Below are 20,031 nucleotides of genomic sequence, written 5' to 3' on the forward strand. Positions count from 1 at the left end.
ACTACAGGCAGAATCTAATGAACAATAGCAGATCTGAATCTCAGTCAAAAATTGTGTCTAAAAGGTATTAAGATTCTTTGTTTGTTTAAACTGTTTAGCAGTCTGGTCATTAATTAGCAGCTTGCATTGGCAGATTAGTTAACTTTGCAACAACCTGAAATCTCAGTGATTTATAAATTCCTTAGTGTATTCTGCTGGTACTATTCCATGTGCCTTCTTATTCCAGGATTTAGGCTAAGGGAACCACCATATTTAAGACATGCTATTCTCAAGGCAGAGAAAAAGAGCAAGATGCTGTGTGGTACCACAATATTACATGGAAATCTTCTGATTGGTTGAAGACTGTGTGTGTCATCTCACATTCCATTGGCTGAAGCAAGTCACATGGTCAAAATGATAATGGGGCAAGAAAGTAGTTTCCAGGAATGCTTTCTACTGGGAGGGTCTAATTGGTGGAGATGTATAATTCTCTTACAGAAAGCCAAATGGTTGGACGTTATCATGATTAAATGCCACTGAGGTGCCCATTTCACCTCTTCAAGTCTGTAAGGTCTTCTGCTTCTGAGTCGTACTGAGATATAGGAGTCTTTGGTAATATTGGGTTTTGGGTTTGTTTGTTTTTTTTCTGTCTAGGACCTGGCTTCCAGCTGTCCCCTCTGTGATTTTCTCACCTGCTTAGGACATTGCCATCCCTTTCTCCATCTAGAGACTTTCATTGCTTACACATACAATTTTTTTCCCCTGATCTGGAACTGCTTACATCATTTCTGCAATGCATTTAATTTTTACTAAGAAAGAAGAAAGCACTGACTTCAAGCAGCAACTGTTTACTTCTCCAGTTACTAAAATTCCTAAGGTAATAAAAACCTCACAATTTGCTTGAAATAATAGAAAAAGGAAAAATTATAAGCAGAGTTCACATAAATTTACATTTCAATAAACAATTTCACCACATAATATATTTTGTAATGGCTAAGGCTCTGGGTTCAAGTGTAGAACATATGTATATCAGTACTTTCATACTGTCACAGCATCTTTTTATTCAGGAATACATTATAAGTACAAGATATGCCTTATACTGGTCAGTGGTTGAGTAGTTGCCAAAGTTCAAGAAAAGAAGTGATGGTATACTAAAAGGCATATTCTGGAAATGATAATTGCCCCAAAAGACAAGATTCAATGAATTATTTTGTCAAAAAAATTACCATAGGACAAAAAAAAAAAATAGGATTAAAGACAGGATAAAATCTATTAGAACTATGTTTCAGTAAGAAAGTTTTCTTTTTGGCAAGAATACAAGACTTTGGGCTATAAGAGAGTGGTCAAGCAGATTATGGGAACTGATTTAAATGAATCTATGTGCTTCTATTTGGTATTTATCAAATATGGTCCCAAAGATATTTCCAAAGTGGGATTATATTTAAAGTTAACTCCAATTGATGGGATTAGAAATTTTTGCCCTGTTTCTCTAAACATTTTATTCAATAATTATTCAGTAATGCAAAAGATTTCTAATTATTGCAGTTTTATTAATTAAAACATTGAAATATTAGATATATATTTATTCCAAACACGCCTAGAATGCAATGTTTTATTTCAGTTCAACATAAAAGGTTTTATCACACTCTGTATTAAAGCATGTGAGCCAGACTCGGTGGCTCAACCTGTAATACCAGTGTTTTGGGAGGCTGAGGTGGGTGGATTGCCTGAGCTCTCACGTTCGAGGCCCAACTGGGCAACTTGGCAAGATCTCATCTCTACAATAAATCAAAAATTAGCCAGGCGTGGTTGCACACGCCTGTAGTTCCAGCTACTTGGAAGACTGAGGCGGAAGGATCTCCGGAGCCCAGCAGGTCGAGGCTGCAGTGGCCAGGAGCGGCCACTGCACTCCAGTCTGGGTGACAGAATGAGACTCTAACTCAAATAAATAAATAAATAAAGCATGTGAAATAAGTATAGACCATCTATTCCACAGAATTATAAGTAGTATAATTAACTTGACCAAACTATTTTTGTTTTTTTGGTATTGAATCAACAATATCACTAGTAGATTGAATTGATTTTTTTTTACTTCTTATTTTATTATCAAGGTGTCTTGTAAAACATCCCAGAAATACACAAATATAAATATAGACATGTGTTAGGTTTCATGACCTTATTTTAACTGTAATCTGCATATGGCATAAAAAATTGGGGTAGATAATTTTTTTTTTAATGTAGAAGTTTTAAACATGCGGATAAAAAATGTTGCTTTAATCCAGTTTACTAAAAATGGGTTTTATTAAAAATCAAATGAAATAAAAGTCTTTAATAACTACACTAACCAGATTATTTCTTGAAAAAAATGTATGGAATAATATTTTATAGGTTTGGAAAATTCTATGTAAAAAAGTGAATTTTCTCTTGGGTGTTAAAAAATAGTTATGTGATATCACAACTGTAAAAATAACATTTTACCTAGCTATTTTTATTATTATTGGCAGCAACATTCTTTTGTAAAGTGGGTGGCAAGAACTCTACAAAATGAACTGAAACACTTCTTCAGGAATTGGCATGCCCAGATGGCTTATGTCCCCAGTATGGTTATAGGACTTTACAAGGAGATGGCAGGCATTTTAGCAAAAGTCTTTTTGATTTCTCTTTAGTATGAATATCAAACCACTTTATAGATAGAATTGCAGATGTATGATTTTTGCCCACCTCAAATTATGTAGTATAAAGTCATCAAGATATATAAATGCTATATAATTATATTATACTTTGGAATTAGGGAGCCTTAGCAGAGATTGGCGTGAGGCGGATGAATTCTATAAAAAATGATCTACTCAGTCAATAAGTAGAAAAAAAACAGGTTTAGCAAAATGTAAGTTATAGAAGTAAAACACAAAATTGACTGTGAAGGTCTAGTTCATCAGGTTTCAAAACTGCATAATAAAAGTCTTAACTTGAATATTACAATCATCTTTTTTTGGTGTCTTCTGTTTTTCAGATTTTTTAAGAGTCTTTATTTCTGTCAAAATGCTTTATTTTCTTTATTTGGTTTTGGTTTCTCCAAATAATATAATTTCTTTGAGTGCATATCTTTTTAACATGACTACTTATGTTATATTTGCATACATTTTATTTAACTTAAAATCATTTTCATAACTATAGGAACTGGCAGGGAGTTAGAAAATAAAAGTTCTGATTTCAGTTCTACCATTAATAAGCTGTGAGACTTGGGCAAAATCACATATTTATTTTGGAAGGAAGAAGCACAATAAGTTCTAAACAAAAAAAGAGAAATGCTAATTTTCTTTGTTTTGGTATGTTTTCTATTACGTGAGAGAGAGGGATTAAGTGATCTTTAATTTTTCTTTCAATGTTTGCCATTTCTTGATTTTGATTTATTTATCTTTGTCTGATTCTCTTAAAATAACTTACTTAACCTTTCAGAAGTTCAGAGGTTAAGGCAAACTGAATCTTCTCTGCCTGAAAGCCTATCTTACAGACTCTAATGACCTGTTTCACATCATCACATAGTCATCAAAATACTATTCCCTTAAGGATTATACACACACATATATATGCGGATTATACACACACACATATATGCTTGTTTGTAATATATATATATATATTTATAAATACTGCAACCTTAGTAAACATAAAACTGTATATTTAGTTCACTAAACAATTGGTCAATCAGTGTTTTCTCTGTAGATCAATTCCAGAATTCCAGGGTGAGATAAAGGCATAAAATAATAATAATTATTTGAATAGATCGCAACAATAGCAATGAAAACTGGGGGAAGAAAATGAGAGAATTATCTCACCACGTTGTAAAGGAGAGACAGAGGACTGGGCAGGGTTAATGACTTTTAGCCTTTAAAAATCGTATGGAATTTAAGGGATCTGTTGAACCAAAAAAGTCTCAAGAAGTTATCACAGTTATGCTATGCCTCACATAAATCCACAATGGCATCAGAATGCAAAGTTGTGAATGTTAGGGATCTCTTAAGGGGGAATCACTAAACGGCATCCATTTTTCTCTCCCAAGTTTTGAACAAAAAAATTAGTCAGAGGACTATGACAGTTAAGTAACAAATGTCACCTTTTTATCTCACGGTAGTTAGTTTGAAGAATGTAGCTTTGTGTGAAAGTCCAGAAGCTGGCTACCCACACAGGCTCAAGTAGTTACAGATAGGGGTGCTTCCCAGAGAAAGAAGCTACATAGTGATTAACATAAAAGGCTAAATTTCTCCAAGTACAAAACATTTATAAGATTGCCTTCATGTTTAAGACTTTTGTGAGTACACCACAGTGAAAAATGAGAGACTTCATTCTGGATTAATGTTGAAATTTCTATTTAGTGGAGAAATTCAGATGTTCAAAGAATTCTGAACTATGAATTAAGGTTACTTTAAATGAAGCACCTCTGTCTGCACTATCTGCACTACAAAAGTAACTAAAGCTATATGGTTTATTGGTCTTAGCCACCTCGATACAAAATCATTTGGATGTGATAAATGCTTACGCAAGTCCAGTATGTAATTCATGTACAATCTTCTACGGGAAAGAGAGATATATAATGGCCAGAAACAAAAACCTCATTCAGCACTAGAACATTTATTATAGGTAATAAATTATGAAAGTCTTAGAATTGATATGGAATATCATCACTATTAACTTTCTGATCTTTTAAAGCCCCCTAAAGAATATATAGTATTGTTAATCTGCAATTCTAATACTATTTAGCTCCCTCTTTTTTCTATCAGTTTGATATCACCAGAATATATTAATCGTTTTACTTATTATTTGTACATTCTGATAATCTTTTCTTATTATCATCCCTTTGTCCACATTACTTAATATTGGTCATATTATTGCTATTACTGTACTTTTACCTGGATTTTTCATGGTCTTTCACTTCTATATCATTTTTTAAAGATTTTTTTCTTCTTTAGAGTTTTTTGTTCAATTGTCTTCTATTTTTAATTTGTTTGGCTTGTCTTCCAAATAATCATTCTTCTTCCAGTTTTCTATTGCCCAGAACACTACTTGTTCCCAACATTAAAATAAATTATTTCAGATTTGATGTCTACTAACATATACTTTCTGTTACTTTATCTTCCTAGCTATGACTTATTTCTCTTTTTTATTTGGTCTAAATTCATATCCATAATCACCTTGAAAATGTCTCCTTGAAGTCTTTTCTCCCCAGAAAAGTTTCATTGTCTTATCTCTTTAGAAAGGAGCAAAGGCTCCTCTATCTACTCAAAGATTTATTATAATTCTTTATTAAAATTAAAATATATTAAAAGTCTGGTTTTCACGTAGAGAAAGCTGTGAGCCAAAATCACAGATTCTGTGAGGTTACCACTCCACACCTAATGAGGTATATTTTCATAAATTAGGTCCATTTAAATTATCCAGTTATAAATTTTTAGGATAAAGAGGCAATGTTCCTTTTCTAGTGTAAATGGAAAACTAATGCCATATTTCTGTATTTCTAACAAAGTACAGATTTCAAATGTAATGTAGAACATTTTTCCCATAGTGCTACTGAAAAATACTAGTACTTAATTATATTTGACATTTTTGTTAGGTTTTTTAATAGTTAACCTTATGAGATAGGTTATAATTTTTAATGGATTTTATTTTCATAATTAATGTAAAATAGGTTTACTTCTGGGTGATATTTTAACACAAGGTCTATTTGGAGTTAAAGAAACACTTCCCCTAATCTTAGTATAATGTCATTATGATATGGGTTATATTGCTCACATATGAAAATAATTATGTATCTGACCTAATTTTAATTATATGTAACACATTTGAATGTATCTTATTTGTCAGCATAAAATTCTTGTCTTCTTTCTTGGTTGTTCTTCAGGTGGCACCACTTCTTCAGGTGGCAGCACAAAGATTTTTCTTTTTTGTGTGTGTGAGGACTTTTTTCAAACGGAGTATTTCTGGAGAATAGGCAGGCTTTTAACAATTGTTTCTGCTCCATCTGCACAACTTCATGAACAATAAACCCCAGTCTGGCACTCTCTTTGAAAGGCAGTGATTGCCACAATGATCATATTCATTAAAAATACCTATATACAAAATCAAAATATAGGCATATTTTGAAAACGTTATAACTTTGAAATGGAAAGGATGAAACCAAATTGATGGGAAAAGACATATCAGATAAATGCAACCAAGGAGAAAATAAAAGTCATTATATGTTATGAGACCGGTTGTCATCAGCAGGAAAGAAATTATAGGAATACAAACAAGGGCTATTTAAAAAAAATCCAGGGTTCAATCTACTGCAAAGATATGATCATCAGTGTTATCTACACATCAAATAACATAGCATTGAAATTCATAGAACAAAATGACAGGAATGACAAGAATAGGTAGAAACACATTAATAATAAACTTTAATTTATCTCTCTCAATATAGAACAATTAAGTAGAACAAAAATATGTATAGATATAGAATGTCTAAATAAGATAAATTTAATTGAGATGTACTGTACTCTATAGAGTTCTTTTCAGTGTTCTTAGAAAAGTCTTTGTAAAAACAATCTCTACACTGGACACTGTGGCTCAACCTGTAATCTGAGCACTTTGGGAGGCCAAGGTGGTAGGGTTGCCTAAGCCCAGGAGTTGGAGACCATTCTAGGCAACATATCAAGACTTCATTGTTACAAAAATATCCAAAAAATTAGCCAGTCATGGTGGTGCAGACCTGTAGTTTCAGTTACTCAGGAAGCTGAGGTGAAAAGATTATCTGAACCCAGGAGGTTGAGGTTTTGGTGAGCCGTGATTGTGTCATTGCATTCCAGCCTGGGTAACATAGTGTGACCCAACCCAAACAAAACAGAGCAAAATTATTTTTAGGACAAATAGGGAATCACAATGAATCTCAAGAAATAGAAATGGTACAAACATTATCAGATCATAATGGAATAAAACTAACATAAATTTGAACATAAGAGAAATTTCCATTATTTGGAAATTTCTGTTAAATAAGTCTTACATCAGAGAGGAATTTGAAACCAAAATTCATTTTAAAACTTTTCTGGTTACTTTTGTTTACTTATTTTTTCACATGTGTGTTTCTAGTTCTATTAATTTTGTGATCGTTTTTCAAAGGCTACATTTAATTTATTAATTTAGGGAAATTTGATACCTTTATGACATTGCACTCCTATCCAATAATAGAATATGCATTCCATCTATTTTTATTTCTTCTTAGGTATATTTGAAACTTTAAAAAAATGATTACATTGTATATAGAAGTGCTTCTTCCATTGTACTTTTTTCCATTCTAAATAGATTATTTTTCTTTATTTTAATAACTTTATGTTGTATACATAGTTTTTGGTTACAGGCTTGCGTTGTATAGTGGTGAAGAAGTCTGGGCTTTAAGTGTACCCACCACACCCACCTGTGCACATTGTACACAATAGGTGACTTTTTGTTTTTTTTGAGTTGGAGTCTCGCTCTGTCGCCCAGACTGGAGTGCAGTGGCTGCTCCCGGCCACCGCACCCTCGACCTGCTGGGCTCCGGTGATCCTTCGGCCTCAGGCTTCCGAGTAACTGGAACTACAGGCGCACGCTACTACGCCCAGCTGATTTTTGATTTACTGTAGAGATGAGGTCTCGCCAAGTTGCCCAGGCGGGTCTCGAACCCGCGGGCTCAGGCAATCCACTCACCTCAGCCTCCCAAAGGCGTGGGATTACAGGCTGAGCCACCTCCATTCCTCACCCCCTACTCCCTTCTCAGTCTCCAGTATCCATTATCATTCTCTATGCCTTTGCATATCCTTAGGTTAACTCCCACCTATGAGTAAGAACATACGGTGTATGGTTTTCTGTTCCCGAGTTAGATCACTTAGGATGATGTTCTCCAATTCCATCTGAGTTGCTGCAAAAGACATTATTTCATTCTTTTTGATGGTTGAATGGTATCTCTCTGTGAAAACTGGTATGAAGATTTCTCAAAGAACTAAAAGTAGATTTATCATTTATTCCAGCAATCCCACTACTAGGTGCCTATCCAAAAGAACCGATGCTTTATATAAAAAAGGCAACTGCACCTGCATGTTCATGACAGCACAAAGTTGTAGGTATTAAACCCAAAATTCAAAATCCGAGAGACCACCAAAGAGCCAGCTCCGATGCAAACACACGAGGGTCTTTATTCAGGCTCGAGTCTGGGCTCATGTTTGAAGCCGATGCAGCAGCTTCTGGGACAAGAGCCCCCACCCAGGCTAACAAGAGCCCCCACCTTTTATACATAATTCTGAAGGAGTGGGGTGGCTTTACAAACTTGTGCACATAGGATTGGATAAAAACTATATGACGCAGTTACAAAGACTTTGATTGGTTGATTTAAGTTCGATCTGCGCAGGCTCAGACTTAGTTACTTGTGATGGACAAGTAACTGCCAATCGGGTGGAATAGAATGCCAGATAAGCTAGGTTTAGTGAGCAGGCAGGAGGTTTAAAACAACACTGAGCTTACCAGGAGAGAGATGCCACAGAGGCTACCACAATTTAAGCAAAGGAATGTCTGCAAGGGGCTTATTGCTTAACATTCACACACAGCTAGCAGCAGTTGCAGAATTCATATAGTAATAGTTCTTTTTTGAGTTTTTTTTAAATCTCTTGGGTCTCTCAGTAGGTTCAACGTAAATGTCCATCAATTGATTGGTGGATAATGAAAAAGTGATATATATACACTATGAAATACTATTCAGACAATTTTTTAATGTTATAACAGAAAATTTATTTTTTTATAACTTCTAGATTTTTTATTTTAAAATTGTGGAGTACAGTTCAGAGTTAGGTAGACAAATATTCATTGTACAGTTACCCTAGTTGATGAGATGTGCCCCCCCTTCCTCAGGCAGATTCCCACTACTGCCAATCCCATCTCCCTGTCCTGCACCCTCCCCCCACAGTTTCTCACCACTGTCAATCCTTTTCTTATAGTGTTACATAGTTGTTCAAGGTCCACTTATGAGTGAGAACATGTGATACTCAGTTCTTTGTTTCTGTGAAAGATCACTCAGTATTGTAGACTCCAAGTCCATCCAGGTTGCTGCGAAGTTCATGATTTTGTACTTCTTTATGGCTGTGTAATATTCCATTGTATATATGTACCACATTTTTTAATCCAGGTCTCTTTTGATGGGCAGCACAGTTGGTTCCATGTTCTTGCTATTGCGAACAATTCTGTGATAAGCATACATGTGCAGGCATATTTTTTATAGAGTGATTTGAGTTCTTCCGGATATATTCCCAGTAGGGGGATTGTGGGGTCATATGGAAGGTCGATTTTTAGAACTTTTAGAAATCGCCATACTATTTTCCACAGAGTCTGTATTAGTTTACACTCCCACCAACAGTGTAGAAGTGTTCCCTTTTCACCACATCCTCTCCAGCATCTGTGATTTTTTGAGTTATTGATAATGGCCATTCTGACTGGAGTTAGGTGGTATCTCAGTGTAGTTTTAATTTGCATTTCTTCTTTTTTTCTTTTTTTTTTGAGTTGGAGTCTCACTCGGTCGCCCAGACTGGAGTGCAGTGGCCGCTCCCGGCCACCGCAGCCTCAACTTGCTGGGCTCCAGCGAGCCTTCCGCCTCAGCCTTCCAAGTACGCGTAATCACAGGCGTGCGCTACCACGCCCGGCTGATTTTTTGATTTATTGTAGAGATGAGGTCTCGCTTAATTTGCATTTCTTTGATGACTAGTGAGGCTGAACATTTTTTCATGTATCTGTTGGCTGTTTGTCTGGCTTCTTTTGAGAACAGTCTATTCATATCTTTTGCACACTTGGTAATGGGGCTGTTTGTTTTTTTCTTTTCAGCATGTTTGAGTTCCTTGTAGATACTAGATGTTAGGCCTTTGTCGGACATAGAGTTGGCAAATATTTTTTCCCAGTCTGTGTTCTGTCTCCCCACTCTCTCAGTGGTTTCTTTGGCTTTGCAGAAGCTTGCCAGTTTGATGAGGTCCCACTTGTCTATCTTACCTCTTATGGCGTGGGCACTTGGGGTTTTGATCAGGAATTGGTTGCAAGTTCCAATTTCCATAAGAGTCAGACTCAATTTTTACAGCAGTTTTAGTTTCATGGCAAAATTGAGCTAAAAACTCAGAGTTCCCACTTCCCCTGTATGCTCACAGCTTCCTCACTATCCTGCACCAAAGTGGTACATTGGCTACAACTGATGAACCTACATATACATACCATAATCATCTAAAGTCTGTAGTTTACATTAGGGTTCACTCTTGGTGTTGTGCATTCTATGAGTTTGGACAAATGTATAATGACATGCATTCACCATTAAAGTATTACTCAGAGTATTTTAACTGCCCTGACAACCACTGATCTTTTTACCGATTCATTTCTATTCAGGCTTTTCATTTTTTAATTGTTGAGTTTTAAAAATGTTTTATATATTTTGGATAATAGTCCTTTAAAAGTTTTTTGAAATATTTTCTCCCAATATTTGGCTTGCCTTCTCAGTCTCTTTATAGTATCTATCGAAGAGCAGAATTTTTTTAACTTTTAATGATGTCCATCTAGTTTATCAATTCTTTTTTTTTTTCATGGATCACGATTTTGGTGTTATATCTAAAAAGTCATCACCTGAGTTCTGGTTCCAAAATGGGAACACAGAAGTAATCTGGCTTAATTCCAGCTCACCCTCAGAAAATTGAAACCAAATATACTGCCAAAATTATCACCAGAAATATTCCAGAATTCAAATATGAAGATGAGACAGTTCCTGGGGCCACAGATAAGTAAAAAGTTAGCACCAAACTCAGGACCATCTAGATTTTCTCCACTTTATCTTTTAGGAGTTTTATAGTTCTACATTTTACATTTAGGTTTGTGATTCATTTTGAGTTAACTTTTGTGAAAAGTGTGAGTTCTATGTCTAGATTATTATTATTTTTTGCATGTAGGTGTCCAGTTGTTCCAGCAATACTTATTGAAAAGGCTATCATTTCTTTATTGTATTTCTCTTTTTCATTAAAGATCAATTTCTTATATTTATGTGGGTCTACTTCTGTGGTATCTATTCTGTTCCATTGATCTATTGGTTTATTCTTTTGTCAGTACTGTACTGTCTTGATTACTGTAGCTTTATTGCAAGTCTTAAAGTTGGATTCGTGTCAGTCCTCTGATTTTGTTCTTCATTATCATATTGGCTGTTTTGGGTCTTTTGTCTCTACATGTAAACTTTAAGATCAGTTTGTCAATATCCACAAAATAACTTGCTGGGATTGCATTGAATATTTAGTTCGAAGAACTGATATCTTGACAATATTGGACATAAACTGTCTCCCTATTTATTTAGTTATTCTTTTATCTCTACCTCACCCCATGTGGAAAGCAAATTCTAAATAGATCAAAGATTTAAATGTATAAAATTAACTCATCAAAACATTAAAAATGCAAGAAGAAAATAGGATATATATGTGTATTTTTTGTCCTTTCTCCCACCTCTAACTGCCCGTCTCCAAGGATGCTTTTCTCGGCATGGCAAAAATCCAGAAACCAAAGAAGAATTAGATAACCACATAAAATTTTTAACATTTTAAATTAAATCTTTCAAAATCTGTAGCACAAAAACACCATAAAGTCAAAAAACATGATACATTTTTTAAAAGTCCACAAATCACAAAATCGAGTGGATGCTATTTCATATTTTAAAAAGCTGCTGTAGATTTAATCAGAGAATTTTTAAAAAGCAGGTTATTCTTTTAATAGGCAGTTGCAGAAAAGGAAATAAAAGTAGCTCTTAAATATATGAGAGATATGTTCCACTTTTCTCATGGCAATACAAATACAAATTAAAACTACAACATGCCCTCATCTTTGTTCCTATCAAATTGGAAATATCAAAAATATGATACCACATTATGTCAATGAGGATGTAGCTAAACAGGCACTGTGTTACATTGCTGTCTAGAGAATAAGTTGGCATAACCCCCATGGGAAGTTGTTTTGCAATAACTATCAAAATTAAATATTCATTCTTTGCACAGCCAAGTCCACCTTTAGAAATGAACCCTATAAGTATATCCGTATATATGTGAAAGTATGTGTGTAAAAATATATTAATTTCAACTTTATAATAACAAAAGATTGGAAACAACCTGGATACCTATGATGGGAAATTGAGTCAATAAGTTATGGTACATATATACAATGGAAACCCATGTACCAATAAAAGGTATGAGTCATATCCATAAAAACTAAAATGAAATAAACTCTAATATATATTTTAAGTAAAAAATATAGGCCACAGAACAGTTTGTAGAATGAGATACTTTTGTATATGTATTTGAAAATAGAATATATATGAATATACATACACTCATGTGCTAGCATGTTACCTATTACATAACTGGTAATGACTAAACTGACTTTTTAAAAAATGTTTATTGTCAATTCCTAACTTTTACTGTGATTTACTCTTCAACTTGACTCTGGAAGATAAAGAAGGAAAAACATCGATATCTTAGACCCCTTAAAGCTGTCTTTTGGGGAGTCTTTTAAAACAATTACCTACTCTAAAGTCTACCACCACCATCCATAAAACTTCATCTACATATCAAGAAACTCTGCTGGGTTGGGCTAGGTGTCTCAGCCTGTAGTCCCAGCACTTTGGGAGGCCAAAGGGAGTGGATTGTCTGAGCCCGCGGGTTTGAGACCAGCCCAGGTAAATTGAGGCGACCTTGTCTCTACAATAAATCAAAACAATTAGCCCAGCATGGTAGCGCAGGCCTGTAGTTCCGGCGAATTGCAAGGCTGAGTCGGAAGGATCGCCAAAGCCCAGCAGGTCGACACTGGGGTGGCCATGAGTGTGCCGCTGCTCTCCAGCCTGGGCAACAGAGTGAGACTCCAACTCAAAAAACAAAAAAGAAAGAAACCCTGCTTACTAAACTTTACCTGTACGATGACCTCTTGAATCCCTAATCCTGAATACCCCACATCTTTAAAATTAAAAAAAATTAAAAAGATTAATAAACTTGGAAAAAGAAAAAGAAGCTCTGCTCCCTTATTTTCCTTCAGTTGTCCATTTCCTTTACAGTTCTCAAGTGTCCTTAGATAAATATGCTAACTAGTTGTCAGTCAGAAAATATTTGAATCCACCTATAGCCTGAGGGCCCATAGTTGGAAATGTCCAGCATCCCTGGATTGAACCAGTGTAAATCACACATGTATTGATTTATGGTTTCTTGTAACTTCTGTCCTCCTAAATTGTGTATAACCAAGCTACCATTCAGCCACAGTGGGCATGTGTTCTCGGGACCTCAGATGGACTTAGGTCATGGGTCTAGGTCCTCAAGTTGGCCAGAATAAACCATCCTCAAATATTTTAGAGTTTGGTATCTTTTCATTAACACTGGAAAACTATATGGGAGACACGTAATAGTGGCTGCCTCTAAGAAGGGGAATTGAGCACAGAGGAACAAGATGTAAGGGAGACTTATTCTGCATTTTATTTTGAATGTTCTGTATATCATTACATATATTTTCTATCAAAAGCTAGCTAAAAATAAAAAACATACATACATCTATCTACATCAGAATACTTCCTTTATGAGAAATGCACCATAGTTCCTATTCCTAAACTTTTGTTTCCAAATAAATAAATACTAGTATTTTCCTGATGCCTTTTGGGGAACTAGAGTTTCTGGATGAATATTTGTTTTCCATTCATTTACAGGAGGCTTATTCTTCCAGGCCCTAAGTAAACTGTAAGAACCTCTGAGGGAACAAATTTAAATTTGAGTCCTCCCTTCTTCCTGTCATTCACTCTAAAACATAAACCTCACAGCAATGAGAACTTCCTTGAAATGTGAGGTCCCTGTAGGACTTCTTACAAAATAATTATGCCTGCAATTTTATGATTGTAGATTATATACACCAAAGCTATAATTGACCATAGCATAGTTTGCTGACTTTAATGAGTTAATGCAGTGTCCAGATAAAATTCATGGCCAAGCGGTAGTTTAGGCTCTGGGACATCTTGGCTCAGTAATATCTGTGAAATTTGAGCTCATATTAAATACGCCTTAAAACAATACATTTGGGATTTGGCCTCTGGCATCAGATCAGGTCTGACTCTGCTTTATGGAATTGGGAGTTTTGTCTCAAGTCTTCATAATATGTTTAGCACTATAGAACTACAGAACTGGCAAGTGTATCATTACTGCTTTGGTGAAGAAAAACACTTTCAATTCCTATTGAGTTAATGACACCTTGTCTTCTTTCCGATTGTTTTTCCTGAAATAGGAAAATCCTGCTGTCTCCTGTACCTACGGCTATCTTCTCTCACCCTTGCCCCAATCTCGGAATTTCTTTCCAACTTAGTTTTTTCGACTTCTTAGTCACAGTAATGGCGTTTGCTCAACCTTAGAGTGTCTTTTTCTTTATGTGTTCAAGTAAGCTGATCTAGCATGGCTAATGAAGTGAGCAGGTCATAGATTCAGTAGTCTCAAACCTCAGAACGGATAAAGGACAGCAATAACTCTTCGATTGACCACAAAGTCTGGCTGCAGCAAGCTTGGCCCGGAGTCACATGTCCAACCTAGGGGACTGGATTTTATGTCCTCTCAGAGACAATTTCTTTTCACTCCATTCGTGTTGAATAAGAATCTTTTGTCTCCGTATGCATAGTTTCCACCTTCTCGGTGAGTCACAGAAGGAACAGCCCATTAGTGACATGGTGGTAATTAGCCTGATGCACTTTGATTAAGGTTACATATTTTTTTTTTTTTGAGTTGGAGTCTCACTCTGTCGCCCAGACTGGAGTGCAGTGTCCGCTCCCGGCCACCGCAGCCTCGACTTGCTGGGCTCCAGCGATCCTTCCGCCTCAGCCTTCCAAGTAGCCGGAATTACAGGCATGCGCTACCACGCCCGGCTGATTTTTTGATTTATTGTAGAGATGAGGTCTCGCTGCCCAGGCGGGTCTTGAACCCGCGGGCTCAGGCAATCCACTCACCTCAGCCTCCCAAAGGCGCGGGATTACAGGCTGAGCCACTGAGCCCAGCTAAGGCTACATTTGAAGAATTAATAAACATACGATGCTCGACAAAGCTCAACATAGAAAATATGTTTGTTAAGAATTTTTATTTAGGGATTACCTTTCAACTTAAGGAGGAAAAAGAATTTAAACTTTAGCTTATATTTTATGACAAGAATGTACATATATTAACATTTTTTCCTTAATCCTCTCCTTAAAATATCTGTGTTTTTTTTTAGGACTTTCATATGCAGAATAAATGGTAATTAAAATGTGCAGGATGACAAGATGGAGCAAACAGTGCTTGTACCACCAGGACCTGACAGCTTCAACTTCTTCACCAGAGAATCTCTTGCGGCTATTGAAAGGCGCATTGCAGAAGAAAAGGCTAAGAATCCCAAACCAGACAAGAAAGATGATGATGAAAATGGCCCAAAGCCAAATAGTGACTTGGAAGCTGGAAAAAACCTTCCATTTATTTATGGAGACATTCCTCCGGGGATGGTGTCAGAGCCGCTGGAGGACCTGGACCCCTACTATATCAATAAGAAAGTGAGTGTTTTTTATCAGGCATATTTTGCTGCTAATTACCTACTGTGCATACCTTGGACTGTCATAGCACCAACACATGCTGAATTAGCACAGAGTCTTGAGTATCCTTCTGTTTAAGAAATAAGACACATTTGTGTGTGTTTTATGAATATACATGAGTAATGAATTGATTATATCATAACATATGGAGCTCTCCCATATGCACCATGACAAATACCTAGAAATAAATGCAAGTTGTAGGCAGCTAACTTAACGAAGTAAAAAAAATTCTTCCCACAGACTATATTCACTATACAACTTTATGTACTTTCTGTACTTGGGAATCTTAAAATCATATGAGTCATAAAGACTTCAGAAAATGTTAGTATTAATTTCTCATAAAACAAAGTTTGATGCCTTAAGGGTTTTGAATTTATGTCATGTAATAAACAATGAACCAGCTAATTTCCTGAAGAAACTTTTTTCTACATAAAAAAGAGTATTTTTATTACAATGTATTCCAAATTGCAAATTATCTTTTGGTAGTAATGAACAAAAACATGGTAAGAAAAAGCAAAAACATGATATTCTGAGGAACATATAAACAGTATTTGAATGCATATATTTTCTTTATCTATGCTTGAAATGAATACCTTGTATTCAGCACCCAACCTTTCATTATAACCATGATTTCACCAAACCAAAAAGAAAAGTATTTTAAAAATTAAAAAAAATTATTGTATTGATTATAAATTAAATTCATGACTTTAGTTACTTTGCAACATTTTATTATTTTCTTCACCTGACACAATACATTTGCAACTCTTAGTGAAAGAGTAGGGCACAACGATTGTAATTAAGCAAACAAAATGTTTTTATTAGACACGAACCTCAAAACACCCCCCCAAACTTTTATAGACTCCCTTTGTTTCTGGCCCAGTTCTATGTGAAGTTAGTCCTTGTCAGATGAATGCGGATTTTGGCAATTTTATCATGTGAAGTTGAGGCAGTTTTGTAAATCACTTCTGATTGAATGTTACAGTTTCAGAGGTAAGAGCCTCTCAAAAGTATGACTGGCCCTATGTTCAGATTTTTTTTTAAACTTTTTAGGATATAACCAGTTTAAGTATAAATACACTTTCCCTTTTTAAAAACTACTCTCTTCATTTTACAGTAAAGGAAGAGATGAATCATTTCTCATAGATCTCATTTGCTTTTAACTTTGCTTTTTTAACATTATATTGCCAAATCTTGGTAGGTAAGAGATTATCAATCTCATAACTGCCATTTGTGAAGGGGAATCCAAAAAAGAACCAGAATTATCTTATGGATGGCAGGCCCTTGTAGTACAGGCTTCCTCTGCTAGGTAAGTGTTCTAGATACACATTGGCATCAGTGTACCAGCTAGCATTGTTGTGCAGCAAGATTTACAGAAGATACATCCCGAGTTGTGGCAAACAGGTGAGTGGTTCTTCCACCATGACAAGGCACCTTCCTATACCATACTGAGTGTTCAGCAGTTTATCAAAAATGGCATGACCCTCATGCCCCACCCTCCCTATTTAGCTGATCTTACCCCCAGCAACTTTTTTGTTGTTGGTTCTCAGATGAAAGAAGGCTTCAAAGGGAAATGTTTTGTCAATGTGGAAGAGGTGAAACAAAAATGGCAGAAACACTAAAAAACATCAAAACTGACGAGTTCCAAACTTGTTTTGAGCAGTGGAAAAAGGGTCTCAATAGGTATATTGCATCAAATGAAGAGTACTTTTTTAAACAAATAAATTTGAAGTTTTTGGGAGGAGTCCCCTCTTGTAAATTATGAGAAAAGTTGCACTTTATTATAAAATCAGTTTTTTGGAAATTATTATATCTGAAAAATCAAAGCCCAAATTAAGCAAACTATGAGGACTTCATTTGTATAAGTAAAAATGTGGGTACTCCAATTTTTTAACTTATTTGAAATTACTTAATTTTGAAGTAAAGACTCTGATGTGTTTCAGACAGACATTCATTCACACCATAGAGTGCTTTACTTTACTTACAGTCATTGGAAGCATCCAGTCTATTCAGAGGCTACTCTTGGTATGAGTTGGTAGGCTTCATCATCAGCAGGTCTTTTGCTAAACACAGACATCCAGGCCCACCTCTTTGGTGGTAATCACTGTGTAAAAATTATTAAAGCCACCCAGTGTCTATCCCCTAATCACACAAAGATAAAATCTAGTATGTCAGCTTCTATGCAGTGACGTTTTTTGTAAAATGATAAATGAATGTTTTAAGAGAAAACAAATTAATGCATGTTGACAAAAGTGTGATTCTTCATGTGGGAACCAGATCATCCAATTAACCTTTAAAAAAAAAATCTTTTAGACTGATAAAAGTTATTGTCTTGAAGGGATGCCCCCACAAAAAAACAGTTACAACTGGTTTATAATGAATTATATATAACAGAGAATATAAAGACAAAATTATGCAAACCTTTTCAAAATACTCAAAAGAAGCATCTTAAAGCTGAGAGTAAAAGACCAACTCTAATGGAATGACAGCCAGATTCTTGTGTTGTGACCCTTATAAACTTTGTTACGCTCACTTTTAAACTTGCTCTTAACATCTTCTATCCTTATCTTCAAATGCACATGGTGTGAGGAAGGAAAAATATTCTGGCATTTTGGAACAAATCACAGTGTGCAAGTAGAACAACCTGATAAGAGAAATATTGTTATCAGGAAAGAGTTTCCCCAAGGTAAGGTACACTCATGGCTTTCACATTGAACTGACAGGAAGCAAATTTGCAAATGTAAGTCATTCAACGACAATGCAAATGAAACTTTTTGTAGAACTGAAATCTTTTAAAACTAATGTGGTGTGCTTAGAACACATGATAGAGCTATGTGTTTGAAATTTTCTTCTTTTACATTTTTATGTTTTAAGAATTTCTATAAGTTGTCTGTACACAATCTAATTTTTTTATGATTGGATTATTTCAGTGTTAAAGGATATATTTAAATGCTGAATTAATTTGCTTTGATAAAAGTTAGAATGCTTAACAAAATCTCACTCTTTAAAAAAATAATCAATGTTTCTTTGCATACTTAGTGCCTAATTTTATTTTAGTGACTCGAGTGAAATTGGTAGGTTGATCATTATTAAAACAATGCAGTACACATACACAGTACTCCTGGCAAAGCAAAACGGCCGTTAGTTGAGAAGACACTAGGGAAAATGTTGCTTGGGATGAGATTTTCCACTGTTGCTGGTACTGGGGATATGAGTTTGACTTGCCTGAGTGAGATGGAATATGCAAACATCAGTTAGGCCAGTGACTTCCAGAAGGCTGGACCTCCTAAAGTTAAACTTCAGATGTATATACAAAGCCTCTGGTTTCTTTCTCAACAATATATTAAATAAACAAAACAAGTCAACTATAAAAATGCTTGTGGAATCCATTCTTTATGTTATATTTTAGGTTAATGTGCAGTGGTATATATGCATGGAATTTATGGAATCTTTTACAAAGACAATGTCAGTAAGCTTATACAAATGTCGCTGCTGATGGTGTATCTTCTGATGACATATGCCCACATATTTTTATCCTTTTTGCCCCAGTTTAAAATGTGCAAATTATATAATGTTCAAATATTCTACTGAAATTGTTAAAGTGGTTTAACCCATGATCAGCAATATTGTGGTGATTATTGAAGAAAGAGTAGCAATCATCTCACAAAACTTTCTGCTGTATGCAAGCATTAGGATCTTTTCAGACTCTCAGATGTGTTAGGCCTTCAGAAGTCCAAGGTAAGAACTCAGGGGGAAAAGAACAGTAATAACAGTGCTATAATAACAAAATCACATAACTTTTCATACTATCCTAGCTCTACTCCAGTGATCTTTAGAACATGATTGCAGGTTGAATTCTTTTTGTTTATTTATTTACTTTAACTGTGTAACAGCAAAGCACATTTTAGCTTTTGAATGCACCATATGGGTTTTTTTCACAGTTCCTTTTCATAGCTTGGGTTGATTTTTGCACCATTTGGCTATACATTCAAATTCTTTATCCACTCTCTATTACAAAAAACTTCTTCCTTCTTATGTTCTTGTTAAAATTACAGATGACTTGTTATTACCATGGGAGAAAATATCATTTTAACAATGTGGCAGTTTACTTGAAATAGAATGAGGTATTTTAGGTCTGTAGTAAAAATGGATATTTGTTATTTATGGAATGTAGAAATTTATTCGCTTTTAAAAATGTATTCTTTCCACCAGGCGCGGTGGTTCATGCCTATAATCCCAGCACTTTGGTGGGCACAGGTGAGAGTATTACCTGAGCTCAGGGGTTTGAGACCAGCCTGAGCAACATGGTGAGACCTCATCTACACAATAAATAAAAAAATCTGCCAGCAAGGTGATGCATTCCTGTGGTTCCAGCTCCTTAGAAGGCTGAGATGGAAAGATCACCTGAACCCAGCAGG

At 35.3% G+C, this 20,031-nt stretch overlaps 1 protein-coding gene across 5 annotated transcripts in view; it reads left to right on the forward strand.

Annotated features, from left to right (window-relative positions):
- Positions 1-20,031, forward strand: part of LOC103274239 (sodium channel protein type 1 subunit alpha) — a 137,836-nt gene that overhangs the window by 37,130 nt on the left and 80,675 nt on the right. For all 5 annotated transcript variants that reach the window (XM_008071705.2, XM_008071706.2, XM_008071707.2 and 2 more), the window contains exon 2: positions 15,265-15,577. In XM_008071705.2, coding sequence (XP_008069896.1) covers positions 15,314-15,577 — 264 coding nt within the window. In that variant the 5' untranslated portion in view covers positions 15,265-15,313. The remainder of the gene's footprint in view (positions 1-15,264; positions 15,578-20,031) is intronic.

This window comes from Carlito syrichta, unplaced genomic scaffold, assembly GCF_000164805.1.
Source record: "Carlito syrichta isolate Samal-C Ts95f unplaced genomic scaffold, Tarsius_syrichta-2.0.1 Scaffold314643, whole genome shotgun sequence".
Lineage (NCBI taxonomy): Eukaryota > Metazoa > Chordata > Mammalia > Primates > Tarsiidae > Carlito > Carlito syrichta.